Here is an 18,121-nt window from a genome sequence, read left to right as displayed (position 1 = left end):
CCTCCAACAGATTCTAAGTATGTAGTTATTAGTCTTGGCTTGGACATTTATTATGAGACTTCTCAGTTTATTATTACAAATATTTAGTATAGATTTTATATATTTTTAGCATCTTTGTGTGCCATATTTGACTGTTTAATTGATGGCTGTAAACTCCTCTGTTGGAGCCAGATGAGTCAACTAAAGCAGCAGTGTTGGTCTGCGTGTGGTGGTGGTTGAGGTCTCAGCTCTGTTCTGTTGCTCCACTTGCTCTTTCATCTCCTTGCTGCAGCCTCAATCAGAGAGAAGAATATCTCTCCCGCCACTTCTTTTCCCTTTTAAAGAGGCCAAGTTGTTTGTTCTTGTGAGCTGGTCTGTACAGCTTTTGAAGAAGGAAAATAATGACACACAAGAGATTTAGACCAGGCTGTGTAGCCAAGCGGAGAAAGAGGAGAGGAGACGTACTAGCCAGCTTTCTAGCTGGACCCGGGGCGTTAGTGCTGCCGGAAAGTGTTGTACTAAAATGATCTTACCTAAGAGGTAGAATATTCTTCAACAAACTTTAGTATCTCATGTTGATGTTCTGTCACGGCGTGCTGTTGATTGATCAACAACCTCTTCTGTCACCCCCCTCTTCTGCCCTCTCCTTTTCTTTAATTTTCTCCCCTCCTCCCTAACTCCCCCTCTCCTCCCCTCTCCCCTCCTCTCCTCTCCCCAGATCTACATAGGGCACATAGTGAAGTACGGGGCGGCGGATGAGGACGGGCGCCTGCGTTCGGGGGATGAGCTCATCTGTGTGGACGGCACGGCGGTGGTGGGGAAGTCTCACCAGCTGGTGGTACAGCTGATGCAGCAGGCCGCCAAGCAGGGCCACGTCAACCTCACCGTGCGACGGAAGACCGGCTACGGCGGTAAGGGAACACAGCAGCTAGTTAAACACGGACACTAAGTTTTACTTACGCTCTTATCCAGAGTGAACGCATTCAAACAACAGCTACGTGATATGAGCATCAGAAGTTATTTGTGTGACCTTGTCTTTCAACAGCAAGAGATGGAGAGTAATCCGTGGTAGCAGTGTTGGCTTTAATCAGACAATGTAATTTGATAGGTTGCCTGTCAGTAATTTTACCAGTAATTCTGTCTTCTCTGCACAATGCTTAATGATCATGGTAAAATCTTATGTAGAACAGAATTCGATAATCTGTCGCAGAATGTTCCTATTTAAAGTATAGCACAAACAGCAGATGAGCAGCAGTCTGTGCAGTAGTACAATCAACAGCAGTCTGTGCAGTAGTACAATCAACAGCAGTCTGTGCAGTAGTACAATCAACAGCAGTCTGTGCAGTAGTACAATCAACAGCAGTCTATGCAGTAGTACAATCAACAGCAGTCTATGCAGTAGTACAATCAACAGCAGTCTGTGCAGTAGTACAATAAACAGCAGTCTATGCAGTAGTACAATCAACAGCAGTCTATGCAGTAGTACAATCAACAGCAGTCTATGCAGTAGTACAATCAACAGCAGTCTATGCAGTAGTACAATCAACAGCAGTCTATGCAGTAGTACAATCAACAGCAGTCTGTGCAGTAGAACAATCAACAGCAGTCTATGCAGAAATGTCAGAGCAATCCACTGCTCCAGGATCCATTTTTTTCTTCATCAGAGCAGCGAAGGGCCCGAGGACAGGGCTGCTATTTGAAGGGTCGCCCCGCTGCTCTTCAAAAGTCCATGGGTGTGTGGGGAAACATTTATCAGAGGCCCTCAACGCACCCAGCCTGGCTCTGCCCTTCAGCAGGATAAATAAAGTTCCTTAAACGTGATGAAGAGGGTCCCAACCTTCCCCCGCTCCCGTCACGCGCCAGCCTGCCTGCCAGCCACTGATGAGTGCCCAGACCGAGGGCATGATGGTTGTCAGAGGGATTATGCCCAGTATGAAGCACTGCCTCAATGCCAGGAAATGAGATGGGAAACCTCCGTTGTGATGCAATCAGGAAACCATATCTTTAGATGTTTTTGGGAGGAATAGATGAAAGTGTGGCTGTTAGAGCAGCGTGCTCCCTGTAGACCTGCTTCCTGCTACCAGTGTGATCATTACGTCAGGCTGAGTGGGTAGAGAGGAGCACCGGTGTCAATGTTGATTTGCAAAATATTTTATTTTAGTGTTATGAGCTGTGTGCTATCGCTGTAAAGTAGCTGTGTCAATTCCTCCTCAGGGTCTAAAGGGGAGGGCGAGGTGCCCCCGTCCCCAGCCTCGTCCCACCACAGCAGCACACAGGCCCCCTCCCTGACCGAGGAGAAACGGACCCCCCAGGGCAGCCAGAACTCTCTCAACACTGTCAGCTCCGGCAGTGGCTCCACCAGCGGCATCGGCAGCGGGGGCGGTGGGGGCTCGGGTAGCACCGTGGTCAACACCGCCCTGCAGCCCTATGATGTGGAGATCCACCGCGGGGAGAACGAGGGCTTCGGATTTGTGATTGTCTCCTCTGTGTCCCGACCCGAGTCTGGCACCACCTTTGGTAACACCAGTCTTCTCTAACTTTCTGTACTTAAAAATAGGTACAGTAGCACATATGCATGTACTGTACACACACACACACACACACACACACACACACACACACACACACACACACACACACAAGGTTCCTCTCAATATACAGTAGAACATATCTTTTTTGTAACTAATCACTGTTTGACTACTGGGTACTGTCCCTCTACTTCTATGCAAATGAGTTTCTTAATAGGCCATATTTCTGGTGAATAGCTTTCATCCTCATTCTTCTAGCGAGTGGTGTTCCTCTTCTATTTTCTTTCATTTTGTCAAGCAGAGACACTGAAACCCAAAGAACTGTAATATTTATACTATCTTTCATAATTGATCACAAGTAAGAGCATGTTGCATAATAGCCTGTATAATTCAGATGCTCTTATTTAAACGGCTCCGATGAGCTGATTGCAGCAGTTATAATAATTAGTTAATAAGGGGAAGAGTGTTGTGATATTGTAAGTGGGATCATTTGTAGATGGATAGACCCTCTCCCACTGTCCTCCCGCTCTGCTTGTCCCTCAGCATGCCCCGTTGTCTGCTCTGGTGTCTTTCGCTGTGCGGGGGTATCCTGCCTATAACTGCTACAGAGAGATCTCGCTGCCACGCTCTTTACCTACCTGACCTACCTGTCTCTCTGGGTTGGGTGTGCTGAAACACTGCTTAACTTAACTCTCGCTGGGCGTCAAACGATCAGGCAAAGCACATCTTCATGTACTGAAGTGGAAGGCTGCAGTTTGTACCATTCTGTTTATCTTCCAGGCTTCATTTCAAAGAGGAGCACATTGGTTATTGATCAATAGTGTAGAGATATTACATTTGATCTGTATGGATCCCAATTACTCTGACACAGATATATCTATCCATCCTCTCTTAGCTCGTTAAACAAACACATCCTTCTGCTGTGAACCCAAGAAAACTTCTAGTTGGTACAGAACTCAATGAGTTGAGCTCCACAGATTTGTTCTTGACTGGAGTTACTGACAGCAGAGGGAGGAAACAGACTGATTAGTCTTTGTAGTTCCATGAATGAAGAAGAGGAATAGAGATGGAGAGGGAATGATATGTGTTATATTTCTCTGTAATGATCGAGAGGCATTCTCTAGCAGGGTAGAAGCCTTTGTGCCGCTGAGGATTATGGGTAGGAGAGGACCTGAGGGTACTAGCGAAGAAGTTGTCTGTGTTGTCTGTACGTTTGTAATCTAGGCTGCAGCTGCAGGTGTCTGTCTTATCAGAGCTGAAGGTTGACATAGTTTCCTGATTATTAGGTTTCAGCTGTACAAGGGATGTCAGGAGAGATTCACTAATGCAAATAGAAGAACGTGTCCTTTGGAGCAGCGCTAGTACATTCTGTTGACAGAGCGAGATGGTCAGTGACACCTTGAGTATTTAGTACGGGGTCCTAATTAATTTGAATGCAGTACACATAGAGTATGTAAAGGCATTCCCTCTCACTTGGCCAATGCTTTCCATTTCTCACGGGCAGATTTCCAGGCACAGTCTGTTGGCACTTGGCTTGGTGGCTTTGGTGAATTAACACTTAACCTTCTGTCTTCCTTTCTCTCTCTTCTCCTCTTCCTCCTCTGTCCCTTTTTCTTCTTCTTCTTCTTCTTCTTCTTCTTCTCTCTCTCTCTCTCTCTCTCTTTCTCTCTCTTTTCAAACAATACCCCCACCACCAACAATGTCACATCACACACACTATGAATCACACAAACGCAAAAAGCTGGAAATGCATGTGTGGCCATGCCCCACAAAATAGGTCGTATTATTGAGGGGAGCCCTGCGGACCGCTGTGGGAAGCTGAAGGTGGGAGACCGTATCCTGGCCGTCAACGGCTGCTCCATCACCAACAAGTCCCACTCGGACATCGTCAACCTGATCAAGGAGGCCGGGAACACAGTCACGCTAAGGATCATTCCCGGAGACGGTAAGACAGAACCCTGTTCCTGGAGAGCCTGTATGTTTTCGTTTCAACCCTAATCTAGAACAACTAGTTGTACTAATTAGCTGGTTGGTTCTAAGTGGGGTTGGGGCGACAACCTACAGGAGGGTTACGGTAGCTCTCCAGGAACAGGGTTGGGCAGATCTAGACCTAAGACTGTAGATCTCAGCAGCTGGGATCAACCTGCGTCATAGGAATATTTGTGCATTACATCAGTTATGTAAAACTTATTGCATTGGAATGTACAGAATGTACCTTTTGCTAAAAGAAAGCTTATCTCAGTACATCACCGTCACAGCGTTTTTACATTTCGAGTGCTCTAGTTAGTGTGGGGAGGGAACTTTGGATGGGAGGGAACTTTCTAGTGCAGTCGTGCATTTCACATTCTCCTGAAACATTCAAGAGTAATTCAGCTGTCAGAGGCTGTAACGTTGTGTGCGTTTGTGTATGTGTGTCTTTCTTGGGGCTAAGAGCTCTTGTTACACTGCACTGACAGATCACCTTGGCATGCTGTTTGATTAAGTGAGAGAGATGCAGGGAGAACGCCAGTGTAAACACTAGTCTTTGTCAACCTGCATGTTGGAGAAATTGTCCATGTTGCTGCTGTTTGGTCTGTTTTTACGGATGAAAGCCTTTTTCTGAAGAGACAGATGATTATACTGAGCCACAATTGTTTTGAGAGAAAGGCTGGGGTGGGGGTGGGAGGGAGGAAGGGAAAGCGCAATGGAAAGAGGAAAGTGGGAGAGAAGGAGTACGGGATGAGAGATGCAGAGATTGAGGGAGGAAAAGAGAGGGAGGGAGTGTGTGAGGATGGAACCTCGTCTGCAGGCAGTTGACACCAAGGGTTGGAACCGAAATTATTTACCAATCGTTTCATTCTGAACCGAACCACAAATGTTGTTGTTCTGTTCCACTGTTCTACCCACCAAAATAAAGTTCTGAACCAGTTCGACCCCCAAAAAGTACTGGTTAACATCGTTCCTTTTTTAACCCGTGAAATCAAGTATTTTTTACACTGAACTCATTAAATTACTTCACCAATCAGTGAATATAGAGCAGGCAAGCTAGTTGTTTACATGAGTAATGGACAGACAAGTGTAGCCTAAGGCACAAGATGCGACTGCAATTTTACGGGTGGGGAGAAAGCGAGAGAGGGTTGAGGAGCAGGCTTGAATCGCTGGGCATCTTATTATGACATGCGTTATCTGTATTAGGCCCACAGAATTATACCTAGTAGGAGCAGCTTTTATGAAGGAACTTCAAATGTCCTTTGAGCTAGCTAACTAACAAGCTTGAGCTAGTAAGTGAACAGGATTGTGTGTGCAGAGCAGCATCAGAATTAAAAACACGTCTTACATTTTTTGTAGTTAATAAATCCAATGTTAAACTTGATAACTAGGCGTATAGTATCCTAAACGAGCATTGAAAAAGTAATTCCATTCTTCTGTAGCTAATAAAATAATCTTTCCCTCTCCTTTAACACTTCTTACATCAGAACAGTAGCTTCAGAGAGGGGGAGGGCAGGTAGCCTACACATGTGCATACACACTGGCAAAGATTTTCAGCTTTCAGGTTCTCGAATATGTTTCTGAGTGGCAGAGTGAAGGCGTTGCATAGGTGCATTGTTGTCTTTTTTTGTGGGACTAGAAAAAATGACAGGAACGTAAAATAACATTACTAACCGGTTTCAATGCTTTTAAAATAACGGTTCTGTTCCGAAACAGTGTGGATCACTTTCATTCTCGGTTCCGTTTCTGTTCCGTAATTCTTTTACAGTTTTCAGTTCTGTTCCTTGAACCGGTTCCAACCCCTGGTTGACACCGGCGTAGAGTGGAGGAGGGAGAAGGTCTATTTTAAGACATTGGGATTCATGGACAGAGACAGCACTCATCAAACACCGGGTCTCCCCAGCAATGTGACTACCCAGCTGGCTGGAATTAAACCCACTTGGCCCGACCTCAGCTCGGTCTCCACCTTGATTGGCTGGCCGGCCCAATGTCTCCTGGGTCGTGGGCGGAATGGAGAGTTAAGCCAATGGGATCCAAGAGGACTAGTGTGGGAGTGATGGATATATGAAACTGAAGTTGAGCACAGCGGGTGGGGCTGGGATTAGTCAGTGCAGTGTAACAACTAGTTATTAGAAACAAATGAGGGGGGTGTTTGGAGTAAGAAGGTTGTACGGTTATTATGTGTTTATTTAAGGGTTACGGTCAAGCATAGGTCATTGATTACACAAATGATGCCATATGATGTGATTAGATGAAAGCCATGAGTATAGCACTTCCTCCGGTCCAGGCTTCCATATATCCCTGTTTGAATAAATTCTATGTAAAAAATGTAATGGCCCTGCTACTCTATAGCTATCGGGCGTCCGGCATTGCCATCAGCCAACCATCAGCCGTTGAGGAAATGCTTCCTTTGAAATCAATGAAAGCTGCTTCACTGCTCGGGTTGCGTCACTTCCAATGGCAGCGTCCATGCTCAAGAATCGGCGAGATTCAATTCTTGATGGCTGTCGCGCTCGTTCGTTCTGTCTTGTGAATTGAAATAATGAGAAATAAAGTAAATTTTGGTTGCATATGGCCTCGACTATACACCACTGGTTATTTCACTAAGATTTATGAAGTCAAGAAGCTACTGCTCCGAGCAAGCTAGCTACATTAAATAGCTAGGTTCACAATGTAAACAAAAGCAACTTGTGTAATTAGAGGATCATTAAGTACAACGACTAGCAGCAATTTAATGAGTACTTGTGAAAAACTGGACCAAAGCTATTGGACTTACGCATCATGAATGAATATGGTACTGTACAGTAGGGGAAAATAGAATGCAGATGCTCTCAAAACTACACGCTCTGTGTAGCAGGTAGAACGTCACATTTACACGACGCTGATGGCAAAGCAACGCAATGCTTATAGTGGAGCTGAAGTGTTAGAATGGCTTACGAAGGGTAGTGCAGCTGCTCTTGGTTCATTTTTCTCCCTTTGTATTTTGCATGGTTCAGTCTTCAGGCCCCTGACTCCCCTGCCCTCGTTCTCTCTCCTTCTCGCTCCGTCTCTCTCTCTCATCAGAGTCCTCCAATGCATCACTGCTGACCAACGCTGAGAAGATCGCCACTATAACAACTACTCACACAGCCCAACAACAGGCTACACCTGAGCCCAGGTGAGAGGGATTCTGGGATACATGTATGTAGGACCTAATTGCTTAACATGTATGCCTATTAGCAAAGATTTTTAACCAATATTTTGTAATCTTTCTCATTCCAGAAACAACACCAAACCAAAACAGGAGTCCTCTTTTGAGTTCAAATCTCCCCAGGCCCCTCCTCCCCCTGCCCCAACAACACAACCTCCAGCCCAGGTATGGATCTGTCCAGCTTTGCCAAGGCCCGCCTGTCCCCAACTCGCAGCCTGCAGGCCGACTGTATTTTAAAACACCAGGAAATCATGATTTGAACTTTCTTGCGGTCAATTTGCAGTCTACAAATGATTCGTAATTATGTTCCAGCCCCCCGACCATCCTCTCAAGTACAAAATCGTCCCGTGGCTGAATCTAGTGGACGATCCCTGCCCTACAGCAATGTGTTCCCTCTAAGTGTTTGTCACACTAGGGAGATGCTTTATTCTGATATCATATTGATTAGTTCCTGAACAGAGCAGGGAGGGAGGGTGTTGAGTCTGTGTCCTTGGCAGTGCCCTTGTAGTGTCTGTGGCTCTGTGTGCCCTCTGCCTGCCTCAAACCGCCCCATAGTCCAATCCATCTATTATTCATTTCACCCACCACCACTCTTGAACTCCGATCAAATAGGTGTGACTTTCCTTAAGGTGGCATTCGTCCCCACACTGAAATATGAGCCATCCACAGACAGCCGCACAAGTCTAGCCACCGCTGAATCACCATTCACATTGCTGTGTGTATGTGTGTTTTTTCCTCAGGATGCTGGCTTCTACTCGGTGGACCTGGAGAGGGAGAACAAAGGTTTTGGGTTCAGCCTGAGAGGAGGTCATGAGTACAACATGGACCTGTATGTGCTGAGACTAGCCGAGGACGGAGCAGCTGTACGCAATGGCAAGATGAAGGTATGTATGACCCCCATAGAAATCTATGGTTGATCATATTAATTCCACTCATGTAATGCTGAACACCTAATACAAAATGAAAACACAAGTTCCCCTGAGTCCTACAGAGTCAATTAATGGGTTAATTGATTTTCCTTTATTATTTGTGAGTATGTGATATATGTAAATAACATTGAATGTTAGCGAGGGCATCTGTGTGTCACTGTTCTGAGCAGGGCTTGTTAGATGAGGTATTAATAGGCCCAGGTTCTGTGAGACGGAGAGAGGTGTCAGTAGGAGACCCATTTCTGTACAAGTGGAATTCCCCCGACGGAGAGAACACTGACAGAAAACTTGAGGCGCAGAGGGAAGGAAAGAGAATTAGAACAGCATTCTCCCTCTTTCTGTCTCTGCCTGCAGGAGGCAAACCTACAGTTCTTTGACACAATTTATTTTCCTTTTGTACCATTGTGGATTTATAGAAAGTATGCCTTCACAGCAGTCAGAGTAGTTGTTCTTTACGTTTTAACTATAATCTAACCTTTCTCCCTCTGGCACTTCTTATGTTCCCCACTGTTGCCTTTTTCATCCTTTTTGTTCCCTCCTGCCTTTTTCCTCCCCTGTTCACCCCCTCTGCCCTTCTCTCCTCCTCCTCTTGTCCCTTTCCTCCCTGTCCTTAACACCCTGTCCCCATCTTTGTCTCACCCCACTACCTTCCACTCTTATCCTCTCCCTCCTCCAATGTCTCCCTCTCTCCTTTCTCTTTCAGGTGGGAGATGAGATCCTGGAGATAAACGGTGAGAGTACCAAGGGCATGAAGCACGCCCGCGCCATCGAACTGATTAAAAACGGCGGCCGCCACGCCCGCCTAGTCCTCAAGCGGGGCGACGGCTCGGTGCCTGAATATGGTGGGTCAATCTACGAAAACATTCCCTTTTCCCCCGTCTTCACCCCCTGAGCGCACACACACACTCCCCGTGGGGGAGGGGCGGGTTGGGTATACGAGAGGACGCCTGTCTCCTCTCCTGTCCTGCTATGTCCTGTGCTGTGCTTTGGGCCTTCCACTGACATCCACTGTCCACTGGGTGTGTCTGGTTTTGCTCCCTTCGGGTCTGGGTCAACTGCTGTCACCTTTTAACCTTTTGCTGTGTGTCACTGAGCGGGGCACGGCTTGTGGAGCAGGGCTTTCTGGGACGCCCCAAGGATGATAGTGGTCTATGTAACCCCTTGGAAAAAGAGGGTCACATGGAAAGAAAGAAAAACAATGAAAGAACTGTGAGGAGAGAAAATAAATCTAAAAAGATGAGTGTTTCTACATGTGGATATATACAGTATGTTTATTGAGTCCTTGCTGAATTATATTTTTTGTGTAAAAAAATAACTTGATCTATTGTATCCCGTGTTAAACTGGGAAATGCTCTCGGGTTGGATTCCATCTCCAACCTTTAATATGGCGTAATGAACATATTTCTGGTATTTATTGAAGGTGAATGTAAGCTACTGAGTTTAGCACTTCAGTCGAGACTGTCTTGAAATGAGAGCATTCTAATACTTTCTACCATTTCAATAGGAAATTCACAATACTTTGACATATTCACAAATCCATGGATTTATTCTCACCTACTGTGTAACTGTCATTGGAAAACTGTGATTCTGGAGACTCCGCTCATTCCTGACAATTCAACTCAATTCAGCTCCACTACAGACATTTTTGTAACTAAAAAAATAAACATTTTTACAAGTATTTTTGTTCATGTACAGAGTCATGAATCAACCCACATATTCATCTCGAAAGTATATTGCTGCATGAAGTTGTCGAAGTTGAAATCCAAATGTTTATTTTATTTTTTGTCAATTTTCCATAATATTTATGGTATATTTCATTTTAATTGTATTGATCTGTTAATTGATAGTCACAATTCATCTTATTGCATTTTTGATTTTGGAAAATATTGTCTTTTTATTCATATATTTTGTTGCGCCGAGAATATGCTATGTCTTTCCTGCACCAATAAGACATCTCTGTGAGGTTGTATATTATAAACATTTTTTTGTACTTTTAGTTTCCGCTCTTTGACATTTATTTTCTGTTGGCAATGTAAATGGCTTCATACTGTGTTGTGTGTGCATCTCGCTGTCACTATGGGGTTGGTGTCACTTCTGTGTGTGTGTGTGTGTGTGTGTGTGTGTGTGGTGTGCTCGGTTCCAGGACTTTTCACTCAAGGATGGGGTTATTTCCTGGACTGTCTCTTTCTTTCTCTGAATGATTAAATGTTCAAATAAACACCTTTTCCATTGAAAAATAAACACAGACAATAATTCTTATTTCTTCTGCCTATTGTTTTAGTAATCTAAACCCTTTGCCTCTTTCTCTTTTTCTCTTTTTTATCTACCTTTCCTTTTGTTTCGCTGGGCTCTTCCTTCCTTCAGAGATGGTTGCTCCCCATCTCACCGCATGTATGAGATCCTCTAATGACAAGCTGGGAGATCCTAGTTCCTACCAAAATCCGACCATGGTTTGTAGCTGTCCTCTCCATCTCTCTCCTCCGATCTCTCTCTCCGGTCTCTCCCTTTCTCTCTCTCTCGCTGTGTGCTGTGGCCTCAACTCACCCGTACTGTGCCTCTGCTCTCCATGCATAAGAATCCATTCACCCAGAATGCATTGCCAATACCGCCGCCGCTGTTGTCATGCTGACCAGTAGGAATGGATTCATACATCCCACCTTTCGCATTCAACCTCTGGGCATGGCGTGTTCACTGCTGACATGGCGTCTCCAACGCATCCGTTTGATTCATGTCACGTTGGTTTGGTGGTTGTGGGATATTGGTAAAGTTTTTGTCTTTTCTAGACATTTTCTCAACCAATCAGTCAATCAATCCCTCCTCTATCGCTGTTCCTCTCTTCAAGCTATTTACTATTTAGCTGTCTAGTTAGTATCTGTGGTTAGTCCGTTAATGAACATAGCATTGGAGATAAAACTAGATCCAAGTAGAGTTACTAAGACTTTTAGAAGCTGTCTTGTGACACTTTGATTACCATCCATGTGGTTTATTCAAAGATCGGGTGAGGTGGTTAGAGTCCGCTAAGAACCAATAGCACTGCAGTCATGTAGTGACGATCAATAGTCTCTTATCTCCTTGATTAGTCCCTAAAACCATTCCGTACACCACCTTTATCCATGGTGCTGAGCCAACTCCCTGCATTCTTTATGGAGTACAATCTGTGAAACTAATTTACAACCACAATGTTGTTCCGAAACCAATCACGCTCATACATTATTTACATCATTACTCAATTCAAAAACTCATCTTGGTTTTGTTAGTTGCATTAAATATTGATCTCACATCGAAGGCATTGCCTGAGCATGAACGAGTGATGTCAAGCTATCTCAATCAGCATCAACACCATGCAGCACGCAGCATTTTAACCAACCGTCGGTCCCCTTCATCTCCTTTAAGCCGAACTGTTCCACCAGTCCTCGTACAGTACGTTGTTGCTTTTGGCTCATACATAGTAATACTAATAACTCACCATAAGCTGTGGCTGTGCATCCAAATGGAGAATTGATATAGCCGTGTTTGTTTGCTGACATTAACATTAGAATTGGCAGTATTACAAATAATGTCTGCAGCCTGGTTATTGGTCACAATAGCTGATCTAGTCTAGTCAGGGAGTCTGTGAGAGCAAAGTGTTTCATCCAGCAACCTGTGTTGTATGTCATGTTCTATTCCAGACCCCAGCATCGACGGTGCCGGCCCAGCCGCAGGGGTACAAAACGCTTCGGAAGTGAGCACCCTGCCCTACAACAATGCACCATCGGACACTAACGCACGAGTCCCTCACAAACCATCACAGAGCAAGGACAAGAAGGGCCACCACCATTCCAAACACCGATCCCCGGAAAAGAAGAGCAAGAGCCAGGGAGGGGCGTCTGGGGAGACAAGGGCCTCCAAGCAGTCCAAGAAAAAAGTTGACAAGACCCAGAGGTCTGGCGGGGATAGCCACGGCACTCGTCACCGAGGACACCGCTCCCCGGATAAGGGCCGTAGCCGGGCCCGCAGCGCAGAGAACACCCTAGACAGTAGACACAGCCAAGGGCACCACAACACCAACCGCTCTCCCTACAGGTCCACTCACTGCAATCGGTCCCCCTATGGCCACCGGTCCCCCTACCGCTCCCCCCACCGCTCACACCACCACTCCCCCACCCGCTACCGCCGTACCCAATCCTCAGACCCCTACCGGCAGCCCTCCCTAGACAGGCAAAGACGCAGAGACCCAGAGAGGCCCAACGGGGAGATGGCACCAGTGCTGAGGAAGCCTCCTGGCCCTGTGCCCAGCCCCTTCCTGGATGAGAGCCTCCTACAGGAGCCCCCAGCCCTGGACCGGCTCAACAGGGAGGCCACGCTACTGAGGGAGTCCAGTGAGGAGCACCTGTTTGGGGAGGACAGCCTTCTGCTGAGGGCCTCCAACCTGGAGCGGGACTACAGAGGAGACAGCCTGTTACCTGCTGCTGCCCGTGGCCAGAGAGGGGAGATCCTTCCCAGGGTCCACACCCCTGAGTCAGACAGCGCCTACAAGAGGTACAGCTCACTGCTGAGGGGCCGCTCACCTGAGAGGGTGGAGAGAGAGCCGCGCTACACCCCCAGGGATGAGTCCCCAGACCCCCACCATAGAGCCCGTAGCCTGGGCCGAGACATTTCACCTGTCAGAAGCTTCAGAGAACCGGAGGAGGAGGAAGCGGCAGCACCCAGACTGAAGGAGTACTACAGCACACTTAAGTCTAATGCCAGCCGTGCTTCCAAAGCTCTCCCGGAGCCCAAGCGGAAGGCCCATAAAGATGGCACCAAAGACCTGAGCATCTGATGGGTCATCTGCTGTAACACAACCAGCCTCCCCTCCAACCTCACCACAGCAACAAAGTTCCCCATCACCACTCAGCTCTACTCTTCACACAGCAGAACACACCTGGACCTTGGATGAACCAAATGTATTGATTATATGACATTCCTGCTTTCCTACTAGACAGTGATTCCAAAACCTATCAACCTTTTCTGTTTGTTGGATTTTTTGGGGGGTCGTTAGTTGGTTAAGCATTGTATATTTATCAGAATTTTGCAGAAAATGTAAAACCGAAAAAAACAATGATGTGCCTAACAGTTATTTTAATGAGTGTATTTTTCTTTTGTTTTTGTTTGATATGAGACGAGTGTTTTCTCAGCCAAAAGTGGTATGTACTTTTCCACTGAGCCCAAGGAGGCAGGCATTACACAGTGCCACTGACACAGATGCTGTGCATGTCTTTACGGTTTCAATGTCTTTTCTTTCTCTTCCCCAGTGCCACTGTTTTTAGACATTTGACCAGACTATAGCACAAGCCTGCATTTGTTTGTATATTTTTGGACAGTGTGCAGTATGTGTACATTCAGAGGTGATCATTTTAAACAAATGAAGGGGAGAATAAAGTTAAACTATGATGTTAACATTAAAATAATATATCAAACATATCATCTTCTGTTTTGGTATTATTATATTACAATGAATCAGTGGAAATGTGGAACATTTTAGATGTGAGTCTTGCATCTTATTACTACTTCATGACATTACCAATATGTAATGTTGCCAATATCCCAAGAGATAACAAAATGGTAGATTAATAATATAATACTTCAAAACAAAGTAAAGTGTTCATTTGGATCTGTCTGTTTTATAAACCAATGTGGTTCTTTGCTCTCTGTTCTTAAAATGAGAGAGGAAGAAAGCTGTGTCCTCAGATGTCGAGACGATGACAGGAGCCAGTGGATGGGGACACCAAGGTCATGTTCTCTTACTCCCAGACCACAGACAGAAAGTGATGCAGACAGAGGCCACTCAGAGGTTTTCCTTTAATGAACCTATCAGCTGTCAGCTTCTGGCCGGGCAGGTTGACGATGGAATTATGTTAGATATAACTTACTGAAAACTTGTGCATGGCCTGGTGCATAAAGTTGTCTCATAATGAAAATGTCTATTTTGAAGATGTGCTTAGATAAGCCTTAGAATATTGTCTGAATTGCAAATCATTTCAGTCAATTATCCTTTTACTTTTTAATAACTAGGCTTAATCTGGGTCTGTTTAACTACATGGCAAGATACATTTTAGGAACATGCCAGTTTCTTATAAGATTTCTTTCAACTTTATTTTTAATCACCTGTAAAAAAAACATTGTCACTTTGATGCTTAAAAAGCATATCTATGTACCATGATAGGTTTCAATCAGATAATTGCATGCACACAGCCTCTGTCATTAATCACTATTAATACACTCTGTTTTGCCAATTTATGTGCATATTTGGATATTTAGAGTTCATATAATATTCACAACATTGTTTAAATTTAAGGACATTCAATTGCCTGCTTAGCCTGAAGGCATTTAGAGATTTGGTTACGGAAATATTATGATAATGAGTGTGTAATGAATTTGTGATGAAACAATCACATTTTCCAGAGGCCTCCAGCTAGTCCTGTAAACTTGTTTAATGGGGGACACATTCACACAGGTGGGCTCCATATAGAATGTCCAACTGTTGAAGTTGAGTTGTGGAATGTCTCTGTGCGGACAACAGTATTCTCTAATATTAATGATGTCATCAGTGTGTGAAGTTCCTGGGGCTTCTGAAGGGGGGCTTCTGAAGGTCTCCTCTCATTAGTAAATAACGCAGGGCTTTACTGCATGTGAACACCACGGATCAATGTTTAAAGATTCAATTCATGTTTTTGTCAAGCCAAATATTTCTCCCAGCTATATATTACAATGATTCGTAATGTCAGGTAGCACATTGAGGTCAATGTGAGTTTTTTTTAGCTGAAATGAATAGAGACACAAGGATGCCTACAGCACATGAGCAATTCTTCCAATAAACAGTGAAGGAGCAATTCTTCCCATAGCAGAAAGGAAGAGGCAAAGCTAGAGGGTTTACTTTGCCATAAATCTGTACAAAAATTGAGAAAAAAATTGAAATAAAATCTTGATAAATAAGGCCTATTAAATCAAACTGTATTTGTCACATGCGCCGAATACAAGTGTAGACCTTACCGTGAAATGCGTACATATAAGCCCTAAGCCAACCGTGCAGTTCGAGAAGAGTTAAGAAAATATTTAGCAAATAAACTAAGGTAAAAAAAAAAAAAAAAGTAACACAATAAAATAACAAGAACGAGGCTACAGTTGAAGTCGGAAGTTTACTTACACATAGGTTGGAGTCGTTAAAACTCGTTTTTCAACCACTCCACCAATTTCTTGATAACAAACTATAGTTTTGGCAAGTCGGTTAGGAAATATACTTTGTGCATGACACAAGTCATTTTTCCAACAATTGTTTACAGACAGATTATTTCACTTATAATTCACTGTATCATAATTCCAGTGGGTCAGAAGTTTACAGACACCAAGTTGACTGTGCCTTTAAACAACTTGGAAAATTCCAGAAAATGATGTCATGGCTTTAGAAGCTTCTGATAGGCTAACTGACATCATTTGAGTCAATTGGAGGTGTACCTGTGGATGTATTTCAAGGCCTACCTTCAAACTCAGTGCCTCTTTGCTTGACATCATGGGAAAAGCAAAAGAAATCAGTCAAGTCCTCAGAAAAATAATTGTAGACCTCCACAAGTCTGGTTCATTCATGGAAGCAATTTCCAAACGCCTGAAGGTACCACATTCATCTGTACAAACAATAGTACGCAAGTATAAACACCATGGGACCACACAGCCGCCATACCGCTCAGGAAAGAGACGCGTTCTATCTCCTAGAGATGAACGCACTTTAGTACGAAAAGTGCAAATTAATCCCAGAATAAAGGCTAAGGACCTTGTGAAGATGCTGGAGGAAACAGGTACAAATGTATCTATATCCACAGTAAAATGAGTCCTATATCGTCATAACCTGAAAGGCTGCTCAGCAAGGAAGGAGCTACTGCTCCAAAACCGCCATAAAAAAAGCCAGACTACGGTTTGCAACTGCACATGGGGACAAAGATTGTACTTTTTGGAGAAATGTCCTCTGGTCTGATGAAACAAAAATAGAACTGTTTGGCCATAATGACCATTGTTATGTTTGGAGGTAAAAGGGGGAGGCTTGCAAGCCGAAGAACACCATCCCAACCGTGAAGCACGGGGGTGGCAGCATCATGTTGTGGGGGTGCTGTGCTGCAGGAGGGACTGGTGCACAAAACAAAATAGATGGCATCATGAGGCAGGAAAATGATGTGGATATATGGAAGTAACATTTCAAGACATCAGCCAGGAAGTTAAATCTTGGTCGCAAATGGGTCTTCCAAATGGACAATGACCCCAAGCATGCTTCCAAAGTTGTGGCAAAATGGCTTAAGGACAACAAAGTCAAGGTATTGGAGTGGCCATCACAAAGCCCTGACCTTAATCCTATAGAGAATTTGTGGGCAGAACTGAAAAAGTGTGTGCGAGCAAGGAGGCCTACAAACCTAACTCAGTTACACCAGCTCTGTCAGGAGGAATGGGCCAAAATTCACCCAACTTATAGTGGGAAGCTTGTGGAAGGCTACCCATAAAGTTAAACAATTTAAAGACAATGCTCCCAAATACTAATTGGGTGTATGTAAACTTATGACCCACTGGGAATGTGATGAAAGAAATAAAAGCTGAAATAAATCATTCTCTCTACTATTATTCTGACATTTCACATTCTCAAAATAAAGTGGTGATCCTAACTGACCTAAGACAGGGAATTTTTACTAGGATTAAATGTCAGGAATTGTGAAAAACTGAGTTTAAATGTATTTGGCTAAGGTGTATGTAAACTTCCGACTTCAACTGTCTATACAGGGGGTACCGGTATCGAGTCAATGTGCGGGGGTACAGGATAGTCACTATGCATGAATGAATATGGAAATAAAATCTAAATCGATTTCATTCTACATACAGGTTTTAATGCAGTTCTGTTTCCGAATGTATAATTTTCTGTGTTAGTGTAATTTTCTTGCAATTAACAGAATGTCTAATATTTCTCCCAGCTATATATTACAATGATTCGTAATGTCAGGTAGCACATTGAGGTCAATGTGAGTTTTTTAGCCAGCTGAAATGAATAGAGACACAAGGATGCCTACAGCACATGAGCAATTCTTCCAATAAACAGTGAAGGAGCAATTCTTCCCATAGCAGAAAGGAAGAGGCAAAGCTAGAGGGTTTACTTTGCCATAAATCTGTCCACTTAAAGCATGTGATGAGTTTTTGTATGGGGGGCAATGAGAGAGTTGAATTTAGTCGAGATAAAAATGAATTGCTATTTTGATACGTGACGCTTTGATATAAAATTACTTTTGTAATGCTTAGGAAGTTGCTAGTGTACTGATATAAATGTGATACACGTGACATCCCAGCAACTTTGAGAAAATAGTTGTCCCTGTTGAGATTTGAGAGTCTATGCATAGCTTCTCACTCTTTCGGTTGACATTAACATCCCTCATCGAATATTCAAAATAGTGTTCATATAACGGGATGTATCCACCAATCCAAAGAAGGGAATAGGTGGGAGCTTGCAAGCCCGCCATTCTGCTCTGTGGACAACGAAT

The 18,121-nt window shown here is 44.2% G+C and overlaps 1 protein-coding gene across 6 annotated transcripts in view; it reads left to right on the top strand.

Annotated features, from left to right (window-relative positions):
* The window catches only part of LOC115150772 (membrane-associated guanylate kinase, WW and PDZ domain-containing protein 1), a 201,634-nt gene extending 187,598 nt beyond the window's left edge, over window positions 1–14,036 (top strand). For 4 of the 6 annotated variants that reach the window (XM_029694434.1, XM_029694435.1, XM_029694436.1 and 1 more), the window contains exons 16-23: window positions 698–890; window positions 2,194–2,496; window positions 4,249–4,452; window positions 7,539–7,632; window positions 7,737–7,830; window positions 8,406–8,549; window positions 9,298–9,436; window positions 12,263–14,036. In XM_029694434.1, coding sequence (XP_029550294.1) covers window positions 698–890; window positions 2,194–2,496; window positions 4,249–4,452; window positions 7,539–7,632; window positions 7,737–7,830; window positions 8,406–8,549; window positions 9,298–9,436; window positions 12,263–13,395 — 2,304 coding nt within the window. In that variant the 3' untranslated portion in view covers window positions 13,396–14,036. Of the gene's footprint in view, window positions 1–697; window positions 891–2,193; window positions 2,497–4,248; window positions 4,453–7,538; window positions 7,633–7,736; window positions 7,831–8,405; window positions 8,550–9,297; window positions 9,437–10,958; window positions 11,045–12,262 lie in introns of all 6 variants that reach the window. The other 2 variants (XM_029694438.1, XM_029694437.1) reach the window with 2 other exon arrangements.
* The last annotated feature ends 4,085 nt before the right edge of the window (window positions 14,037–18,121 follow it).

Source organism: Salmo trutta, chromosome 16, assembly GCF_901001165.1.
Source record: "Salmo trutta chromosome 16, fSalTru1.1, whole genome shotgun sequence".
NCBI lineage: Eukaryota > Metazoa > Chordata > Actinopteri > Salmoniformes > Salmonidae > Salmo > Salmo trutta.
The sequence above is the reverse complement of the archived record's forward strand: the minus strand, read 5'-3'. Positions and strand labels throughout refer to the sequence as shown.